The sequence below is a fragment of the Polyodon spathula genome, chromosome 4 (assembly GCF_017654505.1).
Source record: "Polyodon spathula isolate WHYD16114869_AA chromosome 4, ASM1765450v1, whole genome shotgun sequence".
In the NCBI taxonomy this organism is placed as follows: domain Eukaryota; kingdom Metazoa; phylum Chordata; class Actinopteri; order Acipenseriformes; family Polyodontidae; genus Polyodon; species Polyodon spathula.
The window spans coordinates 35,902,474-35,928,497 of NC_054537.1; the positions used below are offsets into that span (position 1 = coordinate 35,902,474).

Consider the following 26,024-nt stretch of genomic DNA (forward strand, 5'->3'; position numbering starts at 1 on the left):
TATTTAAAATACCCATTTTATAACACTCAATACAGTAATGTGTTTCTATTTTTATAATGGTATACCAACACCCCTCCAAAAATGAGCCAATCTGTTTCCAGGGCAACTCCCTCCGCTTATTTTGCAAATACATTATGTTTATAAGTTTACAAAGGGATATCTAAAGAAAAAGTCATGCAGTAAAGGGTTAACTATCCCGACTTGACCTAAGCTAGTGGAGAGTCCAATGGGCATCCCCACACGGAGTTAATCAGAAAGTCTGGTAAAAAAAAGAGCAAATCGGAGATTCCTGTATGTTAATCATGTCAATACCAGTACTTTCCCAAACAAAACTTTATCATTTTGTTGCAGTAATCAGATCTCAGCCGGGGTCCGCTTGATTAAAATGGATTTGTGTGATTTTAGATAACAAAAACAAATGTTTAGTTCCTTTTAAACGCAGGTTATCCCCCCCCGGTTCAAAAGAGGGATTTCAAGTAATCATGCACGGGTTTTTGCTTAACTTCTGCGTATACCACGATGCCACTTTCAATATTATTATTTGCTGGTGTTTTTCTCACACCTGTTCAGTTACAAGTTGTGTTCACCTCTGCTTCCAGTAGAGGGCTGCGTCAGAGCATGCGCATGCATGATATCCCTGTTCGGTCCTGCTGTCAGAAGATTGAGGGGCTAGCTGAATGTTGTGGGTAAGAAATGAATAACATAACATAAACAGTGGGAATTGTTTTGCTTATTAATAAGCGGTAGAAAGTTAATAAAGACACTTAAGAAAATCGACAATTACCGGGGGCTGGTAAACAGGCATAGTTACGTGAGGCTTCATAGCTCTTTCCAACTGCTTTCAAATCCGTTTTGAGATGATAATCTCTTGTTTTCTTATTTGCCTAATATAATATATATATATATTTGTTTACGCTTCGTGTACTCGTTATAAACGAGTTTAAATTAAAAACTGTTTTAAAAGTGTATGTTTTGAAGCTCTTTACGTTTAAATGGACAGTGGAGGCTAAAGTGAAACTATTATTTTTCTCGGAAACGTCTCCTTTCTATTTTGTCATTCTGCAACATTTTTGATACAGTTCAACTCTTCCTGAAACTCCTTAAAATTGCATTTTCTTAGTCTAATGGCGGCGTATTACCCAAATATACTGTTGTATAAGGAAATATTATGTGACTTGACCCTAGTGCGGGGGATTTTTGTTTCAGTAGTCGCGTTGTGTCAGTTTCCTCTTGCAGGTTTATTATAATTTGTTTCTTGTACTTTGGTTATAAATACATCCGCCATCTTGACTGTATACATGTTTTTCTTTCCTTAAAAAAAAAAAAAAAAAAAAAAACTTCTGACAGGAGATGTTTAAAAAACGTTTAAGCACCTTTACACACAGCAGCCGTTTTTTGCGATCACAAAAATACAAAACATGCTTCAAGAAATACTATTGATTTGTTTATTGTTTACATTGCTTTAAGCAATTACAAAAGTTTTTTTTTTTAATTTCAATTTAATAAACATTATAAACTGGCCTTACTAGGGTGGGAGAAATATTGGAACGAGTTTTAAGTGAATGACATACACTTCATTGTCATTTGATAAAACGATTGGCATTTGGTGCATTATTGTTAATTTGTTTACGTTTAACTTAAAAGTATACGGTAGCAACAAAATTAATGTGAGGTATAAACGTTATTTCTTTTAACCCTTAAATAGATTGGTGGTGGTTATCCTGGCAGAATTACATCGTTTTATAATCATTTCTTATTTTACATATTTAGAAATGTTATTGAGGATGGAAACTTAGGAAAAGTAGCTGTACATCAATCCAACCTGCCCCACCCCCATACAATAAATAAATACTGTACATAAATTAAAAAAAAAAAAAAAAAAAAACCTGATAAGAACCTGAAATCTATAGCATAACTTATTTATTTTTTTTGTAGCTGTTTTGGAAAAATAAAATCGTTTAAGCCCACAGAAGTGAGCTGTATTTTGGGTATAGCAAGAAAATATTCCTAAAATTGAAACAGCAGGTTTTACCAGCACTTTTGTACTGTACAGCTGACTGAAATTGTAATGAAACTTTAAGAGAACGTTAAGAGAGTTTTTAGATATGAGTAAACGTTTAATGGAATGTGGCTGTGATGTGTTAATCAAAGATGTCAGCCCTCTGAAATAAATTTAAATATCACAAAGTTGTTTTTTAAAATATATTTTTACATTGAGACAAAACTGAAAAGAAATGGTGACAATAACAGATTCTTTGTTTCAAAACTGAACACCAAAAAGAAGTTGCAGGAACAAATATATATATATATATTTCAAAGAAACTGCTATCATTTTCTTTTATTACAGCACATGTACATATACACATAATAATAGAGGTTTGAGATAAAATGGCTAGTGTATACAAAAATATCATACAGTATTGGAATATGAAATACCTACTTTTCATGCATTAAAAGATTTTTGTCTTGACATTTTTCACAATATGTATTTTTCTCAAAACCATGAGAAAGGTATTCCTAGGTTGATTTGTGACACATTATGTACAATTAAAAAAAATTCAAAAGTGTTTAAAAATATAAGGCTTCGATACGGACAACAAGGGACACAGCAAAGATAATGTAATGCATTTCTTATAAACACTGCAGGCTGTTCTGTAACACTTCAAGCACTGCATGTTGCTGTCTGACCAAAGGTAGATTTGTGCATGTATTCATCCAAGCTTCCCCTGAACCGGGTTACAACCTTCATAACTTAAAGTATTTGAATTGCTATATAAATCTGAAAGATATGTTTTTAATACTTGTAGACCTGTTTTCTGAGGGTTCTTTTGGCCTGTAGTGGATCAATTCAACACAGCACTGGTTCCAACCTCCCACTTAATTTATGTCGTTCCCTCCAGCAAATATTGAACGAAAGAAATAATTGAGCTGCGCAGCAATTCAAAGGCTATTTGACTGTTAAAGTTGGCTTGTGGTTTGTAAACATGTTCTATATTGAAATGGGTATTATTGTTGTATGGGTTTAATTTCATGTTAAGGTCATTTGTGGAGCTGGAGTGGCAGTGATAACATTGTTGTTGCTTATTAAGGCACAGGGTGACGGTTCTGGAGAGTGGAAATCTACCATGCCCAGGTCGCATATAGTTCAAATAGGGAAAAACTTTTCTTTCACTGCATCAGTAGTGCGGCTCTGCACCTGGATATGGTACCATGAAATAACCTGTTCGCATTTGAATACAATGAGAAAAAAGCCACTGTCTCTCAAGTGCAGAGTCTAAACTGTTTTCTGGAAGGAATCTGTTTGTTTTTTTAAACAAGTTATCAGCAGACCAGCATGTAAATTTACAGACTCTGGTATGCTACTAAGTTTATGTTTCCCAATTCATCTTTAGTAAGTTGTTTTCCAAAGTCAAATTAGTGTTGCTTCCAGTTTCATCTGAATTCTTCAACCTACTCTGTTACTGGACGGATGTCTACGATTGCATGGTCCTTTTTTACTTGCATTTTGAAACCCCTTTTCTATGGTATTCAAACATTGACACTTGTCTCTCGGAATCATCTGCAAGTGGACTCTTAATGAGTTACTTCCTTTATCAAAGTGATTTACAGAGATCATTTTCTGCCTTTTAAGTCCAAGGTAGGCCTGTGACCTTTTTGACAGGGGAGGTACATGTGTAACTGATTACTGCTGTTACAGGGCTTAAATTGGCAACAAAAAGTGCAATGCCAAAATTCAGTTCTATATCAAGTGGACAAAAGTGCGGTCTACAAAGTCCAGCATATCTGTATCTTAGTCCTGATTGCAGTGTACCAAGCAGATGATCCCAGTAATTGGTTTCACTGATCGGAACAAGTTAGACCGGTAATGGGGACTAACCTATAGCTATAGCCAAAAGTTTTGCATCAGTTTATAGAATTAACACATTTTGCTTCATAAAGTCGAATGAAACATGCTAAATAATGATACATTTACATTACATACCACTTTGTAGTTTTCCATGTACTTAACAAAAAAAATTACAAATTGAAAAAGGTGATATTTCGAAATCTAACATGAAACACTGTACTACTATTATGACTTCAGGTAGACTTTTGGGTCATTCCAACTCAACCAGAAAAGGGGCATTTTGTTGCCCGACTGCCTCAGATATTGCTAGAAAAATTCACCTGGGGGTTTTCGGGTACTTTCAAATGTGTCACTGTAACAAAGAAATCTAAGTTCCACATGCAAGTTAATAACCTATCAGCTCCAAGCTAGTGACACTGGAAGCACACCCTGTCTCTTTTTACTCTAGATCTAACCCCAGACAATGCACAGTGGAACAATAACACCAGTTCGCTTAGGACTATGTGGTACTTTCGCCTCACAAAAGTGGCCATAAGCAATGCTTGAATGCATGACAAATGCAACTTCAAAAATCTATCCCAAATCTGCGGATACCAAAATGTTTTGCTTGATTCTTGTAGATCTCTTCAATAAAACGCAAGTTATTTTGGCCTAAACTTCGTAGAAATACCAAAAATTCAAATTTCAGAGGGGGTTAATAACCAGTGGGGGGACTTGAAACCAAAAGTGTTTCATAAAATTTGGAAGAGTGGTCCATAAGGTTCTAACAGCAATACTAACATTTTAGGACCTGCATCCCCTACAGGGTAAAGGGTAGGGCTGAAGCTTGAATAAAACTCGTCACTTACCCCTCGTCTGGCAACTTGCCAAAAGTGAGTTAGGTGCTCCTGGTATTTTTCCTCGAAAGCCCTGTTCATTACGAGTCGAACAAGGTGCTACACATGATGGTAACATCTATCTTGAACCCAGGGTGATTTTTCACTTTAGATTGCCAGGTCACAGGTTGAAGGGGAAATTTAAGAATTAACTTTATTAGCATTTCTGCACTCAGCAGGCAGAAAACACATAGGTGAATTGTTCTAGCAAATTCTGAGAGCGTCAGACAACAGCTGTGTTTGAGTTGGTATGGAATGACCCTTTTGTGATATCATTTTGTATTTTCTTTGGTTAAATTATGTTCATGTAGTTTTATTTATTTATTTTATTCTAGGTGATGCAAAACATTTGACCATAGCTTTATAAATCCTTCAATGTAGAGAATAAAGTTTTCAGATGTACCGGTCATTTCAGAGGAAAAATGCAGCTCTCGGCAAAGAAATGTAAGCATAGGATGAGCAAGCATATTAAGCTAATCCACTTGCTCATGATCATCATGAATCTGATTTGGTACGATGCTGCAATCGGGATCTTGTTTAGTCTGATTTAGCAGATGATCTACCTGTGATGATTAACTTCCGGTACGCTGCAATCAGGATTAGCAGGTGTACTAACTTTAGTCCAATCAAGTACTCTGTACCTGCTTAATCCACTAGTTAGACACATCAGGTAGACTAAATTTGGTGTGGTGCAGTTGACCCATGAAGTTCAGCAATTTTTTTTGCAGATTGTGCAAGACTTTCTGTTGTTTTGTGGATTCCTCAATGGCATTATTACACATGGTGAAAGCCATGTACTTGAAAGGGTAGTGTTCTTTGTTTGTTTGTGTTTTTTTCCCCCTGATGCGACATCAACACGTAAATCACGTCATCATATTATTGTTTAGACGTTGTCTCAGACTTCTCTAGTTGCTGTAGCTAAGAGCACTGCGGCCGTAATGGCCGTGAATAGACCTACATTTTGAGGGGCACTGCGGCAATTGCTGCATGGCTGCTGTTCATTTTAAGTCCTGCAGTTCCAGAGAACATCAGTGTTTGTATTTCTGTCAAAGGGTGAGACCATGAACTCCAGTAATACAATTGTTTTTACATACCATAGGTCTGCTAAGCTGTTATATAACAACTGGGAATGGGGACAAAAGGGAGGTCTGTAGAAGATTCTTTGTTCTCCAACCACACTCACATCTACTGTGGCCCTATGTTACTATACTCGTTCCTTCTCATAATAGATGTGGTGTGTTTTTTCTGTCTTTCTGGGAAAAAAAAAAAAAAAAAAAACATGCTGCATTTCTTTTTTTCATGTTATGAGATTTAAGAGATTATAATACTGGTAGTTATCCACAAATACAGATCCAACATGTCTTTGATGCATTTTTATTAAAATGTTAAAATGCTGCAGATGTACTTGAGATGAAAGTGTATGTGAGAAAATGTAAATGTATTTGTAAATGTTTCATAGCTATTTGTTGACAATAGACAGAATGTATACTGCGGTTCTTTGATTTATTTTAATAAGTTGCAACTAGATAAATTACAGTTACAAGGCCCTATTCACGAAGCTTTAGCTAGTTATTCAAAGAAAGTTTATTCTGAAATCGTTAAGAGTCTGGAACAGTTTCATAAAGTCATTACTTTGTCTGTTGTCTGTCTGCCTGCCTTCCTTTACAACAAAAAAACAAAACCAAAAAAAAAACAAAACAAAACAAAAAAATGAAACTTGGTAAAAAGTCAGACAGAACCTAGGTCCAAAACCTTCTTGAAATGCAGTCGTATGGTATCTCAAGTTTCTAAGTGGGTCAAATTTAACATTAAAAAGTGTCAGCTAATTCTAGATTTCAGTATATTCTGTGGACTAATAGTTCTATTGAAAATCTTGTGGGTGTTTGAGGATTTAACAATGTATAGATTGGTGTTCATTTAGCAGTGTGAAGAGTATTGTCTGTCTGTCACACACAGAAAATTAGTTGGCCTAGAAATGAGCCTTTGTGTTAAATCTGCAATGTTTTCTTTGTCCTGATTGGGTAACAAAGTGGTTTTGGTGGATTTCCATGCGTGTTTTATTTTTAGCTCGAGAAAAATGTCTCGTGTAAAATGCTTTTTTGGGTTTCCATTCGCTCGCTTTATTTTACTCGAGTAAACCAGGCTTTTCACCCGACGTCATGCAAATGAATGGGAAAGGTGGGGGTTGATATGTAAATTATCTCTGCGTAAAGTACTTGTGCAGTTTTTTTTTGTGACAATGTGGTTTTTATGTGCAGAGAGCTGGTACACCAGTGAATCTAAGCTGCTGTAATAAAGCAAAATACCTTGTGCCTGGCTTGTTAATAATATGTTTTACTGCTCTTGCCCAAAATTTTTTTTTTAAATGTCATTGGCGGGGTGGCGTGTGTGTGTGCCTTTCTTTTACAGCAAGACGTTACAATATGTAACACGTTAAGTAGAAACATATCACAGGAGTAAAGAATATCTATCTAGCCTTACTTTTTACCCCAGTGAATTAACTACAAAACAAAGGATAGCAAATAACAGTTCAAGTTAAACGTTGTTTTGTTTATTCTCAAAATAAATACATAAAGTTGACACAGCATTTTATTTATTTTTTACTTTTTTTTTTTAATTCCTTGTCATTGTCATTTCTTCGCAGTAAACATTGGCTGTAAACACGTTTTCATAAAATAATAACATGAGGTTTAGTCGTGCCTTTTTGTAGCTGAACAAGCAAACAAAAACTGAAACGTAACTTTAAACACTTCAAATAAAACAAATGTGCAAATGGCATTGAAAAATAAACGGGGGGAAAAAAACTCACATTTTGGTTCTCATTTATTAAATTCCAAGTAACAGAAAGTCACAACAGAAAATATATAAAAATCACTACACAACAACTACAGCAAGTTGGGCACTGTTTTCAGAATGACTTACTTGACTTTTTTCTGTCCCATGAGATTCTGATGCGTTCTAAAGCAGATGACATTCCTTAGAGATCACTCTGTGTGCTCCTGCATAATCTGATTTGTTTACTTTTTGCTGTCTAAAACTTTTTAAACTTTCAAAAGCTGCTGTGTTGATCCTCTGTTTTTTTTAAATTAATTAATCTCACATATTGCACTGAGCTATTTTTCATTTCCCGTTTTGGAAACTGTCTGCAACTTCTGGTGAGGTGGTAAATATGTGCAGGGTATTTTTTATCATTTCTAGCGAATACGAACATCTGATTTTTGTATCCGAATACATATCAAAAAATATTTGTTTCAATATTCGGATATTTGTCCCAGCACTAATTTATAACTAAATGCTCTGGCTCCAGCAGAGTTCAAACAAATTTTAGGGACTATCAGAAGATTTACATTTTCTGATCTCAGGAAACGACTAGGGACATATAGGGACAGCAGATCGTGAAGATGAGAGGGTCCAAGACCTTATAGGTAATAAGAAGAATTAAAAAAAATAATAATAATAATAATAATAACAGCATTATAAAACAAACTTGAATGAGATGGATGCAGTAATTGTATTAATTAAATAAAAAATGTAATCTCTTGACAGCCCTAAGTATAATACACACTGATGTCTGCAATTACCATAATGTATTTAACTTTTTATACCATATTCTTGAAAATATGAACGTAGATTATTATTAAGCAAAAAAATGTGGTCATACACAGTTCTTTCGTTAACATTCTGTTTAGGTTCTGTTGTTGTTTCGAATATATATATTTTTTCTTCTGAATGTTAAGTGGCCTGATGTCCTTTTTATTTTTTTTTTTAAGCTGTTAACACAAACATGCCTTAGTCGTCATAGGTGATTAGCCCTTAGCCATGCAGTAAAACATTTCTTGCTGTACGGTCATGTGAGCTTATTCAGTCAGTTGCATCAGTTAGGGTCTTCATACGTGCATGTAGATTTTCATTGTCACTGTGCTCTTTTTAACCTAATTCCTTAATATAGCAGCAAATTACATGGTGGGCTTTCTTTCTTAACTAGTTCGACCCTACCATTATTAATTCTACATATTTAAATACAATAATGTTTGTGTCAGAATATATTATCACACAATAATATATGTTGCAAGTTGGTTTTGGGGCAGTAATGCTTGAGTGGCACAGCCATAGCCACCACAATATATTATTGTGTTATTATATTGTAGTTAAGTTTAAAAAAAAAAAAGACTTGAGACTGGAACACCGGAAATGCGTACTTACTCTGCTTACTTCTACTTCATCTAGCCCTAATTTTTAAATAAATCTATTATTAAAAAAAGTCACAGGTAGCCGTTTTGTACATAGGGCACCTTCAATGTAAACATCTAGTCTAGTAAAGCATGAAAGGGATATGTTGAGATTGTGTTATAGGGACTCTGGGGAGCTGCATTTGTAGATTTCAAATGAGTGTTTAACAGACCATTCGTGTGGAAGCTGTTATCTAAGTATGGCATACAGCTGCAAGGATTATCAGCATCTTCCAATATGGTTACAGAGCTGTATCAACCCAAATGAAAAACTTAATAACAAGGTTGTGGTACTGTGAACAGCTATAAGGCTGTATCTTGTATTGCATTTGATTTTATGTATGGAGAATAGCTAGATACTTTGAATAATGATGTATATGCTGTAATATTGGCTTGAGGATGTATCATGTCTTTTTTGTGCTCTGAGAGATTAGGAGATTGTATTTGTATCTGTTACAAAAATAGAAGAGGTGGGGCAGCATTGGGCCCCTAAACCAGAACAAAGCAGAGCTATGTTCAATAAATCAATGACCTGCTTGTGAAAAGGAGCTACAATTTGAAAATGTCACAGGCCAAAACAAGCTTTGTTCTGACTTTAAGTTAAACAGTATTTGTTATAACCTTTGTTACAGTTTTGTCACATCTAATGCATCAGAAGAATGCTACATAATATCAGGAATGACACTTAAAGCCTTGTATGCAGACACATCATAAATTGTCGACTTCAGTGCTTTGGACAGGTGTCAAGGAAGGGTGATACCAGGATGCCCAAACAAGTTAGTATTTGTTTTCTCCAGTCTTGAGGCAAATTTGTTATTGATGGAAAGATGTGGAACTCGCAGGGATCCCTTTAAGTAAATAAATCCTACTGACTGCATCGTTTCGGTTCCTTCAAAGATTTTTATGTTTAACTGCCTTAACAAATCAAAATGTGCAGTGGAAAATACAGTGCTAGAAGGTTAGACCAGTATACTGGATTATTTTTTTAAACTGAAGTATAAAATCTGTAGAAAAAAGTATTATTTTAGGCTAATAGTACAGTATATAATGAAATTTTATTTGCACCTTAAGCATATCATTTTTGTTTTATTGAGGTAAGAAAAAAAATTGAATTTGATTTATAATGAACAGCTTCAATAAGAAATCCAGCCTTTATCTCAATGCAATAAGGTAAAGAAAAAGAACCCAGTGTGTGGAAATATTGCATGTCTAATTTTAACGTCCCTTTTTTGTCGACAGTTCAGATCAAAGTAAAGCATAATGACTTGTACTAAATTTGACTAATTAAACTAATAATATGTTTTAAATGCTGTGCTGTCTTGGTGAAAGCCAGATGTACTACAACAGGACAAGACCACATCTGTAGTGCAAACTGGATCTCAAAGGATTACAATGTCATTTTCTTGGAACTGCAGCACTAATGGTATTTTAGGTTTATTTGAATGCTGTTGTCATGGTGACAATGATCAGCAGGGTTTTTGTTCAGTATAACAGTAACAAATTTAAACTCTGTAATTGATTTTTTACATTATTACTTGATGAGATAGAGTTCTCATTTAATTTTATGAACACGGACATATGATACATTTAACAAATGGCACAGATTTGTGTTAGGAATGGATTGGAATGAATGGGTACAGCCTGGTGAGCATATTGTGTAAAGAGCTTGCATCGTTCTTTTCTTTAAATGAACTGCATCTCAAGTGGGGTTGATTCAAATAATACAAGCATCCTTTGTGTAATGCATAAACAAGTGTTGTTCTTGCCAGACCTGGGGTCAATTACAAGTGTAATTGTGTAATTTGTAATTAATTGCAATTACAATGTAATTGTAGTTGCAGTTTGGCACACTTGCTTAATTGTGATTGTAATTATATCATATCATTGATCAATTACAGTTCAATTACACATTTATTTGGCATACTTATTTTTTCAGAATTTTATAAACATGTGATCCACTGCATGTCAGGATAATTTTGCTCAATGACAATCACAATTACAGCAGCATTGTTAGCCTGATACTAGAAGCAGCTATAGTGAATCATTGCATTTAGCAAACAACAAAGGAATAACTATTGAATGTAGCCTTCTTGATCACTGACCAGCAGTCCACATTAATTACACTTGAATTCAAATATGTGTGAACTGCTAATTCTGGCCAAAAGTTTGCCTCACGTAGAATTGTAGGATTGAGGTATAATTAAAAAGAATAAAACTATATGAACATAATTTAGAACTTTTATTTAACACTTTGTAATAAAAAATAAAAAAGAACTGCACAATTATATTGCAAATTTCTACCGGAAGCCATAGTAGTAACAGTATTTAATGTTAGATTTACAAAGTGGTATGTAATTAAATATGTTAATGTAACGTTATTCAGCAGGTTTCATTTGACTTTTTGGTGCAAAATGAGTTAATTCTATAGGGGATGCAAAACTTTTGGCCACAGGTACTGTGTACCTTTCCAAGCTTAATCATTCATAGTTCCATGTTGTGTTTTATATTAAGCAAACATTATTCTCATATTTTCAACCATTAGTGACCCCTTTTGTTTGAGAAAAATAAAAATGATGTCTCGTGCTTCTGTATGTGTTCCTGTGATTATTGCTTGGTTGCTTAGAATGTGTAATTGTAATTATAACTGTAATTACTGTAGAGTATTAACTGTAATACCACTGCAATTGTAATTTACCCTAGGTCTGGTTTTTGCTTACTTTTAAATGTATCCAGACTGTGTTGAATTTGTCATATTGATGAGTAGTGGTTGTGTTTGTGATACTGCTCCCTCTGAAAAAAGATTTTTGTAAAGGCTTATTATATTTGAAGGAGAGTATTGATTGCTTCTCAGTTCATAAAGCTGTTTCTGCAGGGTTGATACCTTTAAAACATAATATTGTGAATGCTGTTTTTATATCAATAATACATAATTCTAATTAGCATTAACATAATTTACATTATAGTTTGATAAATGTAAGTTAGCAATTCATAAAAGTCTCCACTTTTTGGTGTCAGTATTGCATACGAATAGTAGGATGGTCATTGAATAACACTGTCAACTGAAAAAAAACTTAAGACCTTATTTGTTATATAAACTCATACCTTACATATTTGATAACTAAATCCTTTAATGCAATACATTTTGACTGTGTGTTAACACTTTTGGTACAGAGTATTGGAGACTGGCCCTAGTCTCGACTGTATATGCTTTTACAGCATAAGAAACATGAACTTGTGAAAGAATTAAAAAATGCTACATTTAGAATATTTTTGTCATAAAGTCCCTTAACACGACCTAATGGACTTTCTAGATAACTTTGTCAAATTTACTTTCAAGTGTGGAAATAATTTTCTGTTTATCCATCCATCCATCCATCCATTATCAATAACCGCTTAACCCTTTACAGGATCGCGGTTTCTGTTTATTCTGTTAGAAAATAATTTATTCTGCTGTTCAATTTGAAACTAGTACTGAATTGCAGAAGTTCTGCCAAAAACACTGCATGGCACTCAAGTAATGTTTTGATTTGATCATTGAAATAGGAGAAATTGATGTTTGGACAAGATTTTTAAGCACACAGATAGGATACAATAATATAAGTTGCACAGATGTGACCATCTATTAACTTGTATATGTGTCACCTGCTGAGGGAAAATGTTTTAGGTTTAAAAAATAAATAAATAGGCAAACAGTTTTGAGCTAGACTGTTGGAAGGTGGTGACACAGTGGGCTTGAGAACAGAAAAAAAATCAAAAAACATTAAGGTTTTAAACCATTAGTGCCAGTGAATGTAGAACAGGGATGCATGTTTTATTTATAACTTTTATGTTGGTTCATTATATTTTATTTTTTGTATTTTCTGCTTTTGCTGGAAATTAAAATAGTGCTGAGATGAACACAGCATTTTCATGTTTGGATATTCGCTCATAATTGAAGTATTCATTCATTTGGCTATGCAGGCAGAGACAGCGTAGCAACAGGGGCAGGGGGCATGGGGCATGCCCTGTCATTGCTGTTACATGACTTCCCATCTTAAATGCAAGACTTGCCCTGAATCTGTTAACTTAACCTTAAGATAGAAAATATATTTCATCTAGACAGTATGACACACAAATCATGATGTGACTAAGAGAACCTTGTATTTATATGTGTGTATTGTGTGTTAAATATGATTGAAACCTGATAGTGTTTTTTTTTTTTTTTAGATTGTCCCAGCTTCATAAGATCCCTTACAACACAGTTCGGAGTGTACTGGCAGCCTGCAATAGCCTGCAAAGCTTGATATGTGCAACTTAAGACAGTCCAACAGACACACAAAGAGCCTCGATATTCTGCCCCCCATATTATTATTCTAAAACGTGTGCTAAAGAAAGTACTTAGTAAGTGGTTCTGTAGATATGCAGAACACAACAGTGTGACATCCCTGGCGGTACAGCACCTCGGGATGTGTGTTGTGTTCTGGTATAACCCCACGCCTCAGATGAGTCGTAAAGAACCAAAAGTGTCGGTTGGAGTATGCCTATAACAAATTAAATACGATTTCCTTTTATAAAATACCTTATCATTTTTGTTGAAATTCTTCACCACATCTCTGCTACAACTTTGATTGGTTAGACGTCACAGACGTTTACTGTAATATTTCTCTCAGGTGGAGCCACCAGTCAGTTCAGAAAATAAGTGTCAACAAAACACCATTTGGATCGAATCAAACATAAAAAAAATAGTTGAACTGTATCAACCGGTGCGTTTACATGAGCATAAGAATTTTTTTTAACCAATATTTTTAGGAAAACTAATTCCGATATCAAAAGTCATGTAAACACAATTTTTGGAAAATGTATCGGAATATTCCGAAAGTTAGTTTTCGGAAAACAGCACCTAGAAATTTCCGATTAAATTCCGAAAACTAACAAAATGTATATCATGTAAAATTGCACGTGCACCCTTTGACCTTCATTCCTGCACATGGTTTTAGAAAAGAGAAAATAATAATAATCTGTAGTTAGTCTGCATGCATCCATTTGTCTAGTTAGGGGTAAAGTAATACATTTGTCCATATGTATTTGTTAATAGCCCATACTGAAGCTGCAAATGTTTTCAAGCTTTAAAATGATGTGATAATTTAAAATAATGTCTGCAAAAGAAACTGGTAACGTAGAACATGATGGAAAGGCTGATTGCACATTGTGGGGAATCTGAATAGAAGTATAGAATAGTAATCTTTGAATAAAGCACTATATTGGATTGGTCTCCCTTCTATCACAGAAATGTCCGTCTTCAAATCGTACTTGGGCGTTTTCCGAAAATGTTAATCCATGTATACAGTTGAATTCTAATTAGATTTACTATTGTTAATCATGTTAAGACAGAAAAGTGACATTTTAAGAAAATCAGTTTTCTGATTCAGTTTTCTGAAAACACTTTGTCGTAAATTTACTGAATGCTGATCAAGCAAAAAGACTCACTGAAATTAGGACGCTGAAGGGAAATTAAAAAAATATAAGGGTGCAATTGAGGGCTACTGTATAGATGTACAACTTTATGGTGTTAACACATAGTATGCTCACAAATCAAGTAAAAATAAGAGGATTTAATATATTAAACACCTAGCTAGCATTATTTCATGATTAGGATGTAAAAGCTTTACAGCAGCAGAAATATTAGAAACATAATATGTTGTTTGAAATCACTTCACTTAAAACAAGGTATTGATAGTTTCACCATTTAAAATCAGTTCACAGTTTTCGCACAGTGTATTTACTATAATTTTTCTTTTCCTTTTATAGTGAATGACTTCAGGGTCATAGAGACAGACTACTTACATTGAAAGAGAAGAATGAGAATGCAGTAGAAAGCGGGCTAATGAAGCCTTTCTGCAGCACATAGGTTGTCGTGGAGTCATAGAAACCGAAGGTAAGACATTGAAGTCCGATTTTTGCAAAACATTTCACTTGAAGTTTTTTTTTTTTCCTTTATTTGTACTTGTATTTAATGAACTCGCTAATAAAAGAAGGGGTTGGAAAAAAATCAATTTTAAAATAGGTGACGACCCTTAAAAGGAAAATACATGGTTTAATGAGCATGTCTTTTTATAATGTTACTACATTCTACTGGAGATAGGTACAAACTCTGTATTGTGGTTGCTAATAGAGTACAAATATATCATTGCTTGCTGCTCCTGTCATTGTGTTTCTAGTAGTATTGCACATCCAAATTAGTAAAATGCACACATGTAATGTTAAAAATACAAGTACTCATTTTCACTGAACCGTTCCATCAGGTCATCAAACACCAAATTGTTGATTTTTATCTTACGTAGAAAATAAATACATAAACAAATCTTCCATTTAAGAAAACAAAAAAAACAATGTTTGTTTTATATACACACACAGTATGTCTGTTGAATAAAAACTGACACGTACAAAAATGGACACTTGGAGATCACATGCAATTCGCTGACCAAGTTATCAAAGCTGTTAGTTGATTAAACTGTTCAGTCTTTTGTTGGATTCTTTAACTGCAGCCTGCTGTAGAACAGTGTCATGCAGGCAGTTTTTGAATCCTCCAAACATTGGAATTGTTAATTAATTTTATGACAATCTGCATTTGGTGTAATATGTTGCTTTGTAGGTGATTACATTGTTAGTTGAGAATATCTGTGATAGATTACTGTAGATTTACAAATACAAAATCAATTGCAGTTCTACACTGTAACATTGTAAATGGAGGAAGAAAGTTAAAGTGGCTATGACACCTCACAACTTGTGCAAAATAAATAGAATGAAACGCCAGTAAACCACCACAGGTATTGACACATAATTCGCAAATAAGACAGCATTACAATCTGTGCTTGAGTGGACAACACTTGGCTCCGGTAAAGACGGATATGACGTCATTGAAATAAGGACAAGGCGGCGAACATTGAAATCTCGTGTTTTTTATTTAAAAAAGATCAGGGCAGAAGCTGATAATCTTCTAATAAGGAGGATTTAAATATACTTTTTTATTTTGAAAATAATAAATGCTGTTGTTTACTTAATTTAAAGTAAACTTGATTAGTAATTGGAATCTCATTTATGAAATTATACATAGCCACAAAGGTTGCTGCTTATATTGGTTTCTATAAGGGGAAAGAAGTTTTCATTTTTTACAGCAGCATCTGGATAATTCCACAAATGGTATTGATTGTTTACTTTTAAACTTTAAAACTAACAGTAGGTCTACTATTTAATCTTATACATTTTCAAAAATCTGTAAATTGAAAATAAACCAAAATTATTTTTGCTTCTGTTTCTAAATAGTACCTGTCAGTGTCAAACAACTTTAAGAGTAGCGTTTAAATGCAAATTGGCACTTTTATTAGCCCTGGGTTATCCATAAGAAAGAAACTTAAATATATAGCCATGTCAGTTTATTATTATAATTTGTGTTTTTTTTTTTAATTCTGTGTATGAGTACCGTGAAACTTCATTTGACAATATTTGCGAGCAGAGCCCGTATTGGTGGCTGGTGATTATTTGAGACCAGCGTTTATATTAGATCACTCGCTTCACGTGGTCATTGAGAAACACACAACCTTGTAGCAACATTGTAACTCAATTTAAACATTCCAGCAACTTTGTTAAAAGGTTGTGTGTCAGTGGGAACTAATTAACAGTTTTTTTTTTTTTTATAACAAAATTACATTGTATTGTACACCCTCAACTATAAAGCGAAAGTATTAATACAGTCTTTATATGCACTGGTTAATAAGGATACGGTAAGCAAAACGTTGGAAAATGAACAAGCAGAAGTTTACAAATTTGTGTTTAAAAACTGAATTAACTCTACCAATTTAATAATAATAATAATAATAATATTATTATTATTATTATTTATTATTATTATTATTATTATTATTAATTATAGTTCAACCCACTAAAAGACAGCCCTGTAGATATCAGAACACAGGCATGTAGGCTACGCTTACATAATATTATTATTATTATTATTATTATTATTATTATTAATAATAATAATAATAATAATAATAATAATAAATGAACAATAAACACAGTGTCATTACTAAAAATGATGTATTGTTTAATCTCAAACTTGTATATTGTTAATACAACAAAACACGTTAAAATACGCCAAGAGGTTTGTATCTGGCCTACTTTGCATGCTTAAAATTACCAAAAATTTGAATAATGTAATAACTGCATTAAACAAATATGCATTACATGTAGGCAAATTAATTTTTCTATTATTATTTATTAATCTGAGAGTCACTTTCATCGCTGCCACTTATTAGCAGTTCATTATGCTCAAGCTCCTCCTCATCTTCCTCAGGGCATTGACAGAGACCCGCCGTTTATTTACAGTATTTGCCAACAGACCTGGCCCGTATTGGAGATCGCGATTATTTGAAGTTTTACGGTAGTACGTAGGTCTGTCATGTCTGTGAATTGTCTTGGGACATTTTTTTTTTAGTTAATTAACATCTATACAACAAACCAAGTCTTAGAATGTACGTGACATAAATGGGTTCAAAACATAAAGCTTAGGAACATCTCACTCATACAAGCTCTCACACGTAGATAAAACCAGACTTCTTTCACTTTCGTCCGACGAGCTGCAGTTGTGCTCAATTGAAAACAATCAGAGAAAACAGTCTGCTTCTTCCTTTGATGACATCACATCCCACGGTTGAATTTTCAGGAAGTTTTCAGGAAATAAGACACTCGAGATGATTTCTCTTTTATAATTGCAACTAAATAAAATGTAAAATATATAAGTTCGAGCAAGTTACGGTTTATGTAGGTCTCATAGATACTGAAACTTGTCATTTTGGTTAATGTAAAAATCTGTTGTCAGCCACTTCAAGCAGAATGTGTGTAGAAAACTTAAATCAGCCATTGTAACTTTAGCTATAGATACACGATCACAAGTAGATGATACCAGTGAGGGTGGTCTCAGTACACAGGCACATCTGTTGACATCAATTGTGGGTGTCTTGGTTGCAGAAAGGTAACATCTGGATGAAGTATGGAGAGTGAGAAAATAATGTGACATTAGGTGCTTTGTGGATGTTGGTGGAATCTAATTTATAATGACAGTGATAAAATGACTTTCATTGCGGCTGCACAAGCTGTAGGTTTTCCCATAGGCATCCCATTAAATCTGCACCAACACTGTTGTGATGAATGGCCACTAAAGCTCCTGTTTAGAAAAAAATAACATTGCTTTGAAGTGATGACAAATATATTGGAATATTGTTTTTTTTAGGGCAAGTACTGATGATAAAGATGCGGAGTGAAGATTTAAAATTGTCATCTGTGAAAAAGAAGAAAAGTAAATTAAGTGTCAGTTCAAAAGGCGAACCAGAAAAATATGGTTTTATGGTATGTACTGTACTGTTAAATTTGCAGTCAATAATATAATAAAACAATGTGGATCCAATATAAATAAATATGTACCATATGTACAATATGCACAACACATCAAATTGCCTGTTTACTTTGCATTTGATCAGATAGAAGCATTTGAAATTGAGTTTCTTATTCCACATTTTAAAAATGTACTTGGAAAATCATTGAAGTTTGTAAATGAGTCTGTACAAGGGATGGATAAATGACACTGAAGGCTCAACAGATTTTCAGGTGGCCAAAGAAGCACAAAAAGCCAAAGTCTTTGGGCAAAAACATAGCATTATTTACAGTGGCTTGCGAAAGTATTGACCCCCCTTGGCATTTTTCCTATTTTGTTGCCTTACAACCTGGTATTAAAATTGATTTTTATTTGGATTTCATGTAATGGATATACACAAAATAGTCCAAATTGGTGAAGTGAAATGAAAAAAATAACTTGTTTAAAAAAATTCTAAAAAATAAATAACGGAAAAGCCTCTAAATAAGATCTGGTGAAACCAATTACCTTCAGAAGTCACATAATTAGTTAAATAAAGTCCACATGTGTGCAATCTAAGTGTCACGTGATCTCAGTATATATACACCTGTTCTGAAAGGCCCCAGAATCTGCAACACCACCAAGCAAGCGGCACCATGAAAACCAAGGAGCTCTCCAAACAGGTCAGAGACAAAGTTGTGGAGAAGTACAGATCAGGGTTGGGTTATAAAAAAAAATCCGAAACTTTGAACATCCCACAGAGCACCATTAAAGCCATTATTAAAAAATGGATAGAATATGGCATCACAACAAACCTGGCAAGAGAGGGCCGCCCACCAAAACTCACGGACCAGGCAAGGAGGGCATTAATCAGAGAGGCAACAAAGAGACCAAAGATAACCCTGAAGGAGCTGCAAAGCTCCACAGCGGAGATTGGAGTATCTGTCCATAGGACCACTTTAAGCTGTACACTCCACAGAGCTGGGCTTTACGGAAGAGTGGCCAGAAAAAAGCCGTTGTTTAAAGAAAAAAATAAGCAAACACGTTTGGTGTTCGCCAAAAGGCATGTGGGAGATTCCCCAAACATATGGAAGAAGGTACTCTGGTCAGATGAGACTAAAATTGAGCTTTTTGGCCATCAAGGAAAACACTGTCTGGCGTAAACACAACACCCCGAGATCACCATCCCCACAGTGAAGCATGGTGGTGGCAGCATCATGCTGTGGGGATGTTTTTCATCGGCAGGGACTAGGAAACTGGTCAGAATTGAAGGAATTTACCAGCAGACCTTACAAACAACAACTTTAAACAGACAAATGCCACAAGTAAACTAATTCATTCTATGGATTTCAGACAATTCTGCTCTCTGTGGAAGTGCCCCCCCCCACACACACACAAAAAGACGGAATTTCAGTGTTACTGATTTCTGCAGTATTTTTTTTTATGGGATTAAAGTGTTGCAGCGGTTTATTGCGAGTGATGGGCTAGAATACAGAGTATTTTGTTCAGTAAAATACAGTCAAACCAATTTTAGATCTTTATTCATTAAAATATAATTTATTGTCACTGTACCTCTGTACTGAAATTATAATACAGGCAGCTGTAAGTTCAGTAACCAGTCATATGAGATACTGTAAAGTTTCTGACAGGTATTTGCCAACAAACAGAAGTGCTGAGCTTTTAAAAATATTTATCTGGGTACCAATGACTGGCTTAAGAGATGTGGTTTGCTACAACACGACTAGACATTTAATTACATGGTGTGGCCCAGGCTTATGCAATCCTAAATAACAAACACTGTCGCTTTGCAGGAGCACCAGGAGGAAGAAGAAACAAAGGTGAAGAATAAAATGTCCAGTCCTCATGGTAATGTTTTTAAACTGTTTTTAAGTTGTTTTGGTTTTTGTAATTTGCTATCTAAAAATGAGATTTTGGAGCAATTAAGTGGTTTTGTAATTTGTGGTGTTTTATTTTTCCTTCCAACCATTGTCCTCACAGTCAATGGAAAAAAGAAAGCTTGGTGCTGGGACCGGTATCTGGAGGAACAGAATGCAATAGCAGCACCTGTCAAACTGTTTACAGAGGTAGGCTTCTGTGCATGACAACAAGGATAACAGAATCCAGACATGATGAGACATAAGGTGTCAAAAGAATGTGTCTGCCCCAATCATTCTCCAGATCTTTACCAAGGAAACATTTACAGTGTAAGACATGGCCATATTTGCTGTTTTTTATATGGGAAGTAACACTGGGTTAAATTATCGGAGCTTTAACTCATTTAAAGGCTGTTAGAGGAATTACATAACGTGTTATTCATTAAACTATCGTGGCTGTTAAAGAAGACAACAACAAAGTTCAGTGAATATGAAACTTTATTTAATTCATCAGGCATTAATACAATCTTGAAATAACTTATGAGGTAAAGCTTTGCAAAAAGGCCCTGTTACCTTTTGAAAAATTACTGTTTTCACTTTGTGGAAATATATGTACTGCCACTAATGAGTCCCAGCTGCCATATGTAAGAGCCCTGTACTTCTCCTTCTTGTTATCGTACTGGAAAATAACGCTGCATTACGATTGAGAGTTTACCTCTAAATACTGTATGTACGTGATTCAATCAGCCCCCCAAACTGAGCACAATCACTGGCCAAATTCGACAGAGGGAAATTAAACGAAACGAAAGGCCTCGATTAGATGAAAGAAATGTTTTTTACTGTTGCAAACGTATATATATTGTTCATTTATAATTCATTACATGCTCCAGTGAGACTTCCCCTTTAAGTATGAAACGTTAAAAATGTAATTTTGACATTTTAGTTAAGGAACAAGATGATAAGATGATTATAGTATATCTGTCCCTGTCTATGGTGACCACCTTTTTGTCATTTTTTTATAGGGGGGGTGTATGTACATTAAATATCAACTTTGAATGCTTCTTAACAACGTTTTCACCTCAGTGTCCAATTCTAAAATTTTTTCCACATAATGTATATAAAAAAAAAAAAAAAAAACTCTTGTTGAATGATTTGCACTTTTCCAAATCCACGTGTATGACCGTTGTAACCCATTCCTCTCTGAATTTGCACAGGTGCTTACTTTTTTCTTTGGTGGAGTAGGTCTTATAGGGCACTCCTTCCTGTACCGACGCATCACTATCAGTGTCACTTCAACTTTTAGTGTTGGCCATTTCGCATAAACAAAAAAAACCCCACTGAAATTAAAATATTCTACGAATTGTATTTTGTTTGTTGTTGCCAAAGCAGATTTGTGTCAAGCTGTTAGGAAATATGTGACGTGAGTGTAAAAAGTCGCGTGATAGTGGGATTATATAGTTTTATGTCTTAAATTGGCTTTCCAATGTGTCAATCATTCTGGGACTGTGTAAGGCATTGCAGAATTATGCGGCAAGGGCGGGGCTTTGCTTCAAACAGATATGCTACGGTTTGACTGTGGCGCTAAACTGTAAGATTGCACTGTGCCAAGGAATCTGGGACAAATGCCATCCTGGAGGCATTTAGTCCGGGACCGGGACTTTACATTTAGGGACTGCCCTGTCCAATTAGGGACAGGTAGTCACCCTATCCCTATCCCTCAAAAAAATGCAAATGATGCATATTTCTGTTTTGCGGATTCACTTCCTCTACAGTTTCCTACAGCTATGATGGAATGTAATTCCTGATTTCCATCTATCAAAAGCAATTTTTAGTGCCACATACTTATTTAAGAACTCTGAGGTACAAATAAGTTGCTTCATATTATTATTATAGGAGACTATTGATACAGGCAAACTGGAAACATGTTTTGTCATCATATGTTTTGCATAGAAAACATGTTTAGTTAATCCTTTACTCTCTCACTGTGTTTGACGTATTACAAGAGTTTTTGGATTACAAGATTTAACATGACAGATGCTCTTTTACAAATAAAAATGCAGTTTCTATAGCAACCTAGCAGAGACCCTGTAGTGCAGGACTGCATTCTGAGCATGCAGTTAAGACAGGAATTTAGAAACCAAAAGCATATACATCTTTTTGCAGCAGTAATGTGCGGTTGTAAACTCTCTAACAGTTTGTTAATTCCCCTATAACAGCACCAGACATTTCCATCAAACAACAATGGCTTTAAAGTAGGCATGAGATTAGAAGGCATTGATCCACTCCACCCATCTGTGCTTTGTGTCCTGTCTGTTGCAGAGGTAAGTTCACAAACTATTCTTATTTTTTTTGGCTTGCATGCAATGTGTGATGTTGAACCATTGTTTTAATTTGTTCAGTGTAAGCTTTTGAGTTGTACATTTTTCTTTTTTTGTTAATTATAATTTGTTTAACAAAATAAACACAAATACGATGTTTAAACTGTAGGAGACAATTAGTGGCGGCTTTCTAGAAAATATTTAGCATATTTTTGTTTTTTTTGCAGGTTTTGGGGCATCGCATTAGGCTTCACTTTGATGGCTTTTCACATTGCTACGATTTTTGGGTTAATGCTGATTCACCTGATATTCATCCTGTGGGATGGTGTAAAATGACTGGGCACAAACTTCAACCACCGAAAGGTAAATTGTTAGACTACTTTATTTATTTGTTGCATTAAAGCTGCCTAAATGTTGGTGCTGGGTGGGATGTACCAAATAACAAAAAGAATAATTGTGATTACAGATATGTTATGCTAAAGTTGACAAACCTAAAATTTAAAATGTTTTATTTTTTGGTAATGACACCTGATGTGAATTTTTGTATGTATATGCAGTACAGATAACTCATTTCTGAAATTGATGTATTTTTATTTCAGCTTATAAGAAAGATGGATTTGACTGGGAAAGTTACCTAACAGCTTGTAATGTTCAAGCTGCACCAAAGAATCTGTTTAAAAACCAAAATACTGTAAGTTTTTTTTTTGTTCAGAATGTAAAATGTACAGTTTCAGCTCTGTATTTAAATATTTTAAATGTTTCTAAAGAGTATCTACAGATTGGGAGTGTTTTGACATTTTTTAGAATAGTTGAACGAGAATGAATGAATACCTCAACAGCCTTTAAATGAAGTACTAGTTAAATATTTGTGAATAGTTTGATAATATAGGCCTTACACTTTTATAAGTCTACCAAGTAAGAGTGTAGCAAACAGAAGTAAAGTAAATAAGCACTGGGAATGGGCCATGGTTGGGAGGTCAGATCTTTTAATAGTATTCAAGATATCATCTTTCTACTCACTGCACACACAGAACTCATCTTATAGTTGAATAATGTCACCATATTACCTAATGGTGACCATAGATGTTAATGCAGTAGAAGTAAATGTAGAAAAACATGCAATGATGGAAATACAAATGCATATTGTACTTGCGAGAACTCCTGAACCACTGAATTAATCACCTTCACTGTATTTTCTACAGGTTATTGTAACAAGAACACACACTATATATGCAATGGCAGTGTCTCAGGGTTAGTAGTTACTGAGTTATGAACCCGTAAGTGTACATCATGCCAGATATGGCATCCCTTCAGCACCCCGTAACTTAAAAGGAATTTCAGAAACACACTTGTGCTTTTAATGTGATAAAGCTATGTTTTTTCTAAGTCTGGAAAAAAAGAAAATTGTAAAATGTATCCTACTTAAAAATGGCACACTTTTTGTGCACTTAGTAATGGTATTTTGTAGGTTTGCATACATCTAGACAGCAAATTATTAATTCAAAAAATAGTAAAACAAACTGTGGTTTCTATGTAAATTATCAACTAAACTATGTGCAGTATTTACATTATTGTGTACATTGTGGCAACATTTTATTTGTATCCATCTCTTGAGCAGACTGGTCCCTATTACAGTACAGAAAAGTTATTCTAGGACAGTTTGAATCAACCTTTTTTTTTTTTTTAATAATATAACAACATACTCATGTGCCAGCAATGTGAGCATCAAGCCCTTTCAAAACATTAGGTGAACTGGTTAAGGTAAACCTGTTTTTACCTGATTTGCCTGGATCTCATTCAACAGGTAAATATATTAGCCGTGTAGACTGATGTGAGAATAATTTCTGTTTGGATAGCCTATAACAAGTCTGGTTACTTTAAGAGCAGGTTTAACAGGGCCCTAATTGCTCACATTGCTGGCACTTGATTATTTTGTTATATAATGAAATACAATTTTGCCAAACTGTATACAATACTGTACGCAGTTTAGCTGATAATATTTTATATAGAAGCCACAGTTTGCTGTTCCACAGTTATTTGCTGTCTAGATGGATATAAACCTTGCTAAATAGATTGGTTCTAATTATGGAGTGTACAAAAAGTGTGCCCTTTTTATGGACAAAGTGTGCCATGTTTAGTAGAAGGATACATTTTACAATTCTCATTTGTTTTTTAGACTTCCAGACATATTAAAAACCTTGGTTCCCTGAAATAGGAATATTAACCATTACAAAATGGGTGTTTCCCTTTAAGACACCCGAACTGATAAACCCTATACCAAAGATTCCCGTAAGAGTAGGTAGGCGCTGCTGAGGCTCTGCCCCGCAACCATAAGCAGCAGCGAGCCCTACAATCATCGTCATTTTCTTCAAGATTACGACCATGAACACCACAACCCTGAAGTTAATGGTTAATATTCCTATTTCAGGGAACCAGGGTTATGATAATAGCCTAACGTTCCCTTTCAAGTAGGGAATGTTAACCGTTACAAAATGGGTGAGTATACCAAAGCTGTCGCAAGGACATACAACCCAATGCAAGCTTGTAACCGCCTGTATAACAAAATGCACCAAGGTCATTAAGATGGACTCACCTCTAATGTTATATCGTGAGGGTGGACTGGGACGCTGCCCTCAGTACTCATGTGCCAAATCTAGGATTCTGCGGGTCCACGACATTCAGCCAGTAGAACCTGGCAAACTTGTGGGAAGAGGCCCATACCGCTGCATTGCATATGTCCTGGATAGATGCACAGTGGAACAATGCCCATCAAGTCATCTGACACTTGGTGGAATGGCCGGTGAGCTGCTTGGGTGGGGGCAGATTGGCCAGTTTGTACGCAGTCTGTACTATGCCTGTTAACCATTTGGACAGACGCTGTTTAGACAGAGCTTGTCCCTGGGACTTAGCCCCGTAACGAAAGAACAGTTGTTCCGACTGCTTCCAGCTTTTAGTCTTCTGCACATAATGTGCTAACGCCCGCGGTGGGCAAAGCATATGGAGTTGGCGCTCCTTGTCAGATTGGAAAGGAGGGGGGTGGAAAGCTTCCAATTCCACCAACTAAATAATGTGGAAAGCTGAGATGGTCTTGGGCAGAAAAGCTGGGTTAGTACGACGGGTGGGTGACCTTTGTAGAGAAGCTTTCGAAATAGAACATGCTTGCATTTCACTCGCCCGCTTAGTGGAGGTGATGGCAAGCAAGAAAGCTGTCTTGAAGGACACAAATTTTTGCTCAGCATAATGCATGGGCTCAAATGGAGGTTTTGTCAGTGCATTAAGCACCACACTTAACTTCCAGCGAGGAACTAAATCCTTAACTGGTGGCCTAAGCTGCCGAGTTCCCTTCAAAAATTGCCCCGCCAGGAAGTGAGCTCCTGGGGAGACTGTCGATTTTCACATGGTACACCGAAATGGCTTCCAGATAGACCTTTATAGTAGAGGGGGATTTCCCCTGTCAAAGAGGTCTTGTAAAAATTGCAGTATAACTGCCATA

General features: G+C 35.1%; 1 protein-coding gene across 3 annotated transcripts in view; it reads left to right on the forward strand.

Annotated features, from left to right (window-relative positions):
* The first annotated feature begins 609 nt into the window (after positions 1-609).
* The window catches only part of LOC121314482 (lethal(3)malignant brain tumor-like protein 3), a 102,328-nt gene continuing 76,913 nt past the window's right edge, over positions 610-26,024 (forward strand). Inside the window, exons 1-8 of one of the 3 annotated variants that reach the window (XM_041247809.1) lie at positions 610-686; positions 14,739-14,865; positions 18,220-18,335; positions 20,151-20,205; positions 20,338-20,423; positions 22,430-22,534; positions 22,759-22,894; positions 23,131-23,222. In XM_041247809.1, the coding sequence (XP_041103743.1) occupies positions 18,231-18,335; positions 20,151-20,205; positions 20,338-20,423; positions 22,430-22,534; positions 22,759-22,894; positions 23,131-23,222 (579 nt within the window). In that variant the 5' untranslated portion in view covers positions 610-686; positions 14,739-14,865; positions 18,220-18,230. The other 2 variants (XM_041247810.1, XM_041247811.1) reach the window with 2 other exon arrangements.